Genomic DNA, 7,640 nt, shown 5'->3' with positions numbered 1-7,640 from the left:
ACACACGACGACACACACCGACTTGAGTGCGTGTGCGACGAGGAGAGAAATGGGTGGGTGTGGCCCGGACCTGCGTGCGTGGCGAGTGGGGCTCGTCTTGCAGTGGGCTGACCGCGGTCGGGCTGGGCGGCGTCGGGCGTCGCGGAGGCGGCTGCGGCCGGTCGGGTTGCGAGCGCGCAATGGGCCGGGCGGGCAGCTGCGACGTCGCCGACGTAGGCACGACTCGCCCCGTGTCCGACGCATAGAGCGGCCCTGCAGCCGGGACCGGCCTGTCGCTTCGCGGCGGCGGCAGAACGCTCCGCGGCCGGGAGCGCCCGAGCTCAGAGCTGGCAGCTGAGGCGGCGTCGGGCGTCGACACAAACGATGACGTGGCATCGCCGTCGCCGACGGCGTGCGGCTCCTCGATCCAAGGGGCCGACGTGCGGGGGAGCGTTGCTGCCTCGCCTCGGCGCCGCATCGTCGGCTGCTGCTGCTCGGCGGGACTGTTTCCCTCATCGTAGTTGATGGCGGCGGCTTCGGCGGTGGTCGAGGTGTCGTAGCTGCTTCCGTCCCACTCGGCTTCGGCCTCGCCATAACCGTCACCATCGCCACCAATCCCACCATCGTCACCAATGCCACCGTCGCCGCCAATGCCGCCATTGCCATCACCATCGCCGCTAATGACGCCATCGCCGCCGCCTTCGCTGTACGGCGCGTCGGGTTCGGAATAGGCGTAGGTCTCTGCGCAGCGCGGCGACCAGGATCAGATATTATAATGACAATATTGACATTATTATCAATAATAATGATTTTGGGGTGGGGGTTGGGGGGGGGGGCATGCGCACCGCTGCTTCCCTCGTTCACGGCGCCGGCTCCCTCGTCGACCAGGCTGCCGACCGTCTGGAATTCCTCCAAGCGGAAGCCTGCCACGACCAGTGACCGTCAGGCAACTCATCAGACGACCGACCGACCAAAACAGCAACGGCTGATGAAAAGAAATGCGCGTACCGAGTTTCACGAGGAACCGGTAGTTGAGAGTGTCGACTTTGGAATCCTCCAATGCGAAGACGAAGAAGATGCCCTCGCTGAGCAGCTTCTTGCTCGCCTCGACCACCAAGAGGCTCGAAAAACCTGGCAGTGGTGGGCCAGCCGCCCGTGCGCAGCGTTGAGTGTGCGGTGTGTGCGGTGGTGCGGTGTGTGCGGTGGTGCGTGTGTCATTGGTGGCGTGTTGCACCCTGACGTCGCTTCTGGGGGACGGTGTAGATCATGGAGATCTCGGCACTGGCGTCTTGCTTGACATCGCCCAGGAACAGCATGGCCACGATGCCGTAGTTGTTCTGGCGGGTCTTGGCCGCCAGCGACGAGTCCTCCAGGAGGTAGACCTTGCCCTCGTTGATGCACGAATTCACCACGAAGACGTCTCCGCCCTGCTTACCCCTCCGAGGCGCGTTGTCCTCATCGCCCACCCCTAATCCGGTTTCGTCAGCTATCGCCGTAGAGCCATCTGATGGCTCGGCACCACACGACACACGACACGCACACGACCCCCCGCGCGCGAGGTGGAGTACCTTTGTAGCCACCGGGCACGCGGTCGTACATTTCGTCGAGGAAGGAAGTGTACATGAGGGCGATAGTGCCAGAGTCCTGGGGTGTGGCCTTGCGTAGTTTGCCGGGCGGCTTCTTCAGCTTCTTCGGGAAGCGGGGCATTTCCTGTGCTCGGAACAGTGGAGCGGAGCGGTGCTCGAGCGATCAGTGATTGTGTGCGTGTGGTGTGCGTGTGCGTGTGCGTGGCGTGTGCGTGTGCGTGTGCGTGTGCGTGTGCGTGTGCACGAATAATACCTGTACGCCGTACACGCGCTGTTCGCGCTGTGGAGTGTATTTGAACCCAGTGCTGTCTGCCCACAGCTGACAGAACTCATTCACCACCCGCGCCGGACCGGCCACACTTTGCAGGAGACCGAAGAGGTGTAAATGTAGGAAGAAGGAGAAAAAGCGAAATGATGGCTGCTCTCTACCTGTTCTGGGGGAACCTGACGTTGTTCGCTAGCAGGTAGTCAACTGCACGATATATTGGCATTGTATTATATTATTTATTTGTTTTTTGTGATTTTTTTGATCAAAAAATATTATTGATTACAAACAAAGATGAAGGGGTGTTGTGGTTGTACCAATGGGTGCGGTGGTGCCTGGTGGGCCGTCGAAGAGGAGGACCCGCACGTTGGCGAGAAAGGCCACTACGGCCGCTGTCACCACCTCCCCTGTGGGCGTGCCGGGTTGCGACTTGTTGATGCTACGCTTGGAGGGGTCCTCGACGGTGAGCATGAACGCCTTACCCCACTCTTCGAGCGGCAGGAAGCCCATGAGGAGCTCGGTGATAACGGATCGCTGCAGGACATGATCGATCCTCTGAATGTAGTCGTTGCCATCTTCCCAATTGATAATCTCCAACTTCTGCTCTTCCATTCAAAGGGTGGGGTTGTGTTTTTAACTCGTTGATGGTGTGCACCGCGCCGTCCCCGAACCAAGAGAAGCAGACGAGCGTGTCCGTTGGGGTCACGTGGGTGTTGCCTTTTCTTATATCTTAACCTAAGCCCCCAACAAAGAGTTTGCCCAGAGCACGCGCCTTTCTCTCTCGCCAGTGGTACACCCAGCAGCTACGCTCAAGCTCACCACCTCATTCGTGTTTCTTTCCTTCATGAAGACGAGCGCCACATCAGAGGCGGTGCTTGCAAGAATGCAGCTGCGCCAGCTTGAACTCACAACCATCAACAGTATTGGCATTTTGTACCAAAAGCCGAATTGTAGAGGGTGGGTACAGTTGTGGTGTTACAGTTGGGTTGTGTTGTGGCGGTGGACCGCGTGGGCTCGCGAGAAGCTTCGCGCGGGCGGCCGCTTGCCGAAGCCCTCGCAACGAAAATTGGGTTTGGCACTGAGAGCACCCACGGCAACGCCAACAAGAAGAGCTTCGGTGGGTGCGGCCTGGAGAAGGAGAAGAGAACCAACGACAACGAGAAGAGAAGGGACTAGTGTGTATATGGTGAAGCCAGGGGCTGTTTGGTCGCCGGCAACAGAAAATGGAGAAATTCATCGATTCAGAAACGTTGAGCGAGATGAAGGAGGCGTTCGGGGTCTTTGACCAAAATGGCGACGGGCGCATCTCAGATTCTGGTATGGCCCAGCTCCTCTTCGTGTGCCCACGTTTCAACTCTAAACATTGCTCACAGAACTGAACACGGTGCTTACCACGATGAACAACGGCACACCGCCCGACCCATCCTTGCTCCAGCAGATGATCGCTGAACTGGTGCGTAAGCTACTCCCTTGATTCTTCATCCATCGATTCCATTGAGATTGTTGATGGAGAGGCCGCTGAATAGAGCTCATTTTTTATTACCTTGGTGGCGGTGGCGGTGCAGGATATCGATGGCAACGGTACGGTGGAGCTGGAGGAGTTCCTCCAGTGGAGCATTCGCAACAAAGAAGCGAATGGCGCCGAGCAGCAGCTGCGAAGCGTGTTCGATGTCTTTGATAAGAACAAGGATGGCTTCATCGACACCAGCGAGCTCACCCAGGTACGCGGACGGAGGCCCTCATCCGCGCGAGCCATTCTCTCTCTCATCGAGCGGCGGCTGTCGTGATTGCGATCGCAGGTGATGGCAGAGATGGGCGAACGGCTGTCGGCCGGGGAGATCGCGGAAATGATGCTCACCCACGACCTTGACAGTGACGGTCTCATCTCGTTCGAGGTAAGCCTGCGCCGTTGCTGACAAGTGTGAAATGGCCTTTGCGCTCATGCACGCTGGTGTGTGGCACACTCCTGCGCTTGACCAGGAGTTCATGATCATGATGACGGGCAAGGGGAAGAAGGATTTCATCAACAAGATGAACCAGGCGATACTTGAAAAGGAGGAGGAAGAGCGCAAGCAGAGAAAGGAGGAGAAGAAGGAGCGAAAGGAGAGACGAAAGAAGGAACGAGAGGAGAGGCACCTCAGAAGGTGTGCCAGAGCCGAACGGAAGGAGCGAGAGAGGCAGCAACAGCAGCAAGAAGAAGAGGAGAACCACGACTGACAGTCTCTGTTTTTATTTATTTATTGTAATTCAGAATATTTTAGTTGTCGACTTCGTTTTGGCGGCGGGTTCGAATCCGGGCCAAAGCCGAGAAGGAAAGCACCGAAACAACGAACAGCCAACGCAGAGGCTACACAAGAATTGGAGAATGGATTGGCCGCCGATGGTAAAGCGAGAGGGGTTCGCCTGTCTCGCGACGGCTGGTGTTGCCCTGGCCTTCTTGCCTTTCGTTGTGGCTGCGGGCGAAGGCCAAATTGATGCTCCAGATGTGGCCGTGCGATCTTCCTTCTTCTACTGGATGCTCGACTCATTCATGTGGGCCGTTGCTCTCTATTACATCCTCACGCGTCGTGCTGCCTTCATCGAGCTTTTCCAACGCTTTATGGTACATTCCCGAGTAGAGGCTTCAATTATGATGATAGATGAGGCACCCTCGTGTCTACCTTATTCGCGTGTGGGCCAGTTCTCAATCCAATTCATCTCTTCAGTTGAGGCAAGATGAGCTGACCACCCAAATCGATGAGATCGAGCTGAAGGCCACGGAGCTGGCCGACGAGTATGAAGAAATCGCCAAGCATCTACCCAACATTCGTGGCACACGGCACAGCGCCAAACTCATCGGCATCCTCACCGCGGTTGACGCCGCCACGCGGCGTATGCTCGATTCGCTGCCCCTCCCATCATCCCCGGCCAAGAAGGATGACGGCGGCGGTGACTCGAGTCTCTCGGTCAGCCGCGAGGACGGCGAACCTGACGCGGTGGCCCCGCACGACGTTGTGGCACAAGTCGCCTCGTCCGACGAAGGCGAAGACTCGAGCCCTGCCATGCCCGCCGCTCCCGCGGCGAAGCCAAGCGCCGAAGGTGCTGCCGTGGAAGCTCAAGAAGGGTCCGCCGAAGAGGACCAGCGCGCACCGACCAAGGCCGAGGACGCCAAGGAGCCGCTTGTGAAGAGCGCGGAAGAGAACGACGATGGCCACAACAATGACGATGACCAAGGCGGTGAAAGCCCGATCGAAGATTCAGGGAGCGAGAAGAGCGATCTCGGCTACACGCCCGACTCACGGAAGACGCCGAGCGTAGCGACAAACCCGCTCCCCGGGGAGGACGCACATGAGCAGCAGAGCGAAGACGACGAGGAGCGGCCCAACGGCTCTTCGCCAGGTGCAGCCAATGCCCCGGGCGCTTCTGCGGCGCGGCGCAAGAGAAGACTCCGAAGCCGTCGGAGCGTCAAGTGCAGAGGTAAGTGGTTGGATTGATGCCATTCTGCCCGATGCCACCATGCCACCAGGCCTTGCGAACACCTTTGCTGACTTTAGATTGTGCTCCACGCAGCTGGTGAGTACGATGACACTGTGGGCGAGGTCGACCTGATGCGCAGCGGAAGCGAGCCCGACAGCGATGCCAGCGAGCACAGGTCCTCTGATACGAGCGTTGGTCTCGGCGAGCCTCTGGATCCTTCATCTCAGGTGCTGACCCTTGCATCCGTCATTGAGCTCTGGTCACAATTCTTACTTTTTCGCTCGCTCGCTCGCTCGCTCGCTCGCTCGTGTGTGTGATGTGTGTGTGTGCGTGTGTGTGCGTGTGCGTGTGTGTGGTCAGTTCGTTAACGAGGACATGCGCATGGGTGGATCCCCTTCACGGCCGCACCATCGCAAGAAGAAGGAGAAGAAGCCCAAGACGAGGAACCTCAAGAGATCGAGCAAGAAGATGGGTCGCTCCAAGGAAGTCCTTCAGTCCGTCTTCACCGAGGAAAGCGAGCGACGAGGCGCCAACAGGGACGAGAGCTACTCCGAGGGCGGCGATGGCGAGGGCGAGGATCAGCGGGACAAGCTGCTCCGAGAGCTGTCCCAGGCCGAAGCCGAATCAGTCAACGGCCAGGGACGTGTCGACCTCGACGCACTCAAGGCCGAACTCGAAGGCGCCAGCCTGAGCGAAGACGACAAACTGGTCGACGAGCGCATGGAGAAGATGGTCGAAGAGGAAGAGGAAGACGTGAGCGACAGCTGGCGGAACCAAAAGGACAGCAGCAGCGACGAGTCGAGCCACGGAGAAGCGGAGGAGAAGAGCGACTTCATGAAGCTCGTAGAGGAGGGTAACGACGACGACAACGACGATGACGACGAGCCAGGCAGGAGTCGGAGCTCCAGCAGGAGCAGTAGCCGCAGCCAGAGCCGTAGTCCGAGCCGGAGCCGGAGCCCAAGCGGGAGCGATGACGAACAACAGTCGGCGCTCGACTCGCTCAAGGCGCAGCTCGACGGCCTCGACTTTGGCGACGACACTGGACCGCGGCCATTCCGGTCCGAGTCGTTCACCTCTCTGCAGAACCAGCTCAAGGGCCTGGACGACCTCGGCAGCTTCGGCCAACTGGACTCGCTCGCCGCGTCCGCCGGAGGGGAGAGCGAGGAGGATGAGGTGGAGCAGCGAGCCAGGCGATTGGATCAGCGCGACGATGACAGCAGCTCCGAGGAAGAGCAGAAGAAGGAGAAGGAGAAGAAGGACGAAGGGAACAAAAGGGCGACGGGGCTTGGAGCTTCGCCACTCTCGTCCAAATCTTCGACGCTGAAGCGACGTTCGATCCTCGACGTGTTCGACAACAACTACGAAGGCCCGGGCGAGGGCCAAGCTGCGCAGAGGCAGCAGCCGCCTGCTCCCCCGGTGGAACGAGGCGACAGAGCGGTGCGGGACATTGCGGCGCGCGAGGACATCAACGTCTCCGGCCTGCGACGTGCCAAGAAGACGCCCACCACCTTTGGCAGCATGAACCGTGGCACCAAGAAGAGCATCAGGCCGCAGTACGACATGGAGGTACTACACGAACCTATCTGCAATTGGAAACGGAATTCGAAAAACTCAAACGTGTTTCGTTGCGTGTCGTGTCTAGGATGCCCACACGGTGGTGCACCCCTTCTTCGAGGACGAGGGCAGCGCGTTCATCGCTGTTCTGGATGGCCACGCCGGCATGGCGGTCGCACAGGAGGGCGTCAAGCTCTTCCCGCAAAAACTGAAGGTACGAAAGCGGATACGGCTGCCGCATCGTCGGGCTTGCTGGACGTAACTCATCGACATTGTTTCCCAAAGGCTTACTTGGATGCAGGCAAGCCGTCGGATCATAACCTCGAAGACGTGCTCAAGCAAACATTCGCCTCGGTTGATGCGGAGCTCACGGAACACGAGTTCGTGGTATGTACTCTCTGTGCGTGCGTGTGCGTGCGTGTGCGTGTCGTGGCGCTAATGGTTAAATCGCGGCGATTCCTTCGCAGGGAGCAACGGCAACGGTGGTGTTTGTTTGGACCGTGGAAGGTAAGCGGTATCTGCAGGCAGCCAACGTGGGCGACTCTGCTGCTTTCCTCCGGTACATTTCTTTTCGCAGGCGACGCGCGAGCCGGCGGATTTTTAGATTACTCACCCCGCTGACTGCCCAAACAGACGCGGCAATCAAACGGTCAAGCTCACGTATGACCACAAGGTCACGGACGAAGGAGAGAGGGAGAGGCTGGTCGGTATGGGCGTTGAGCTCAGCGCTGGCGCCACTCGCATCAATGGTACCTCACCGTGTTATGCCGCGCGCCTGCGCTTGTATTCCATGAAATCGC

The 7,640-nt window shown here is 59.0% G+C and overlaps 1 protein-coding gene and 2 pseudogenes across 1 annotated transcript; 2 read left to right on the top strand and 1 right to left on the bottom strand.

Annotated features, from left to right (window-relative positions):
* Positions 1-2,442, bottom strand: part of ACA1_371910 — a 4,050-nt pseudogene extending 1,608 nt beyond the window's left edge.
* Positions 2,443-3,053: 611 nt separating this feature from the next.
* On the top strand, positions 3,054-4,047 carry ACA1_371900 (EF hand domain containing protein; the record flags this gene model as incomplete). Its single annotated transcript, XM_004340301.1, has 5 exons — positions 3,054-3,147; positions 3,204-3,283; positions 3,396-3,551; positions 3,630-3,725; positions 3,811-4,047. The coding sequence occupies 5 exons, from the start codon at positions 3,054-3,056 to the stop codon at positions 4,045-4,047; spliced, it is 663 nt and encodes a 220-aa protein (XP_004340349.1).
* Positions 4,048-4,195: 148 nt separating this feature from the next.
* Positions 4,196-7,640, top strand: part of ACA1_371790 — a 4,390-nt pseudogene continuing 945 nt past the window's right edge.

Source organism: Acanthamoeba castellanii, assembly GCF_000313135.1.
Source record: "Acanthamoeba castellanii str. Neff unplaced genomic scaffold scf7180000084664, whole genome shotgun sequence".
NCBI lineage: Eukaryota > Discosea > Longamoebia > Acanthamoebidae > Acanthamoeba > Acanthamoeba castellanii.
Note: the sequence above shows the minus strand (reverse complement) of the source record. Positions and strands in the feature narration are given on the sequence as shown.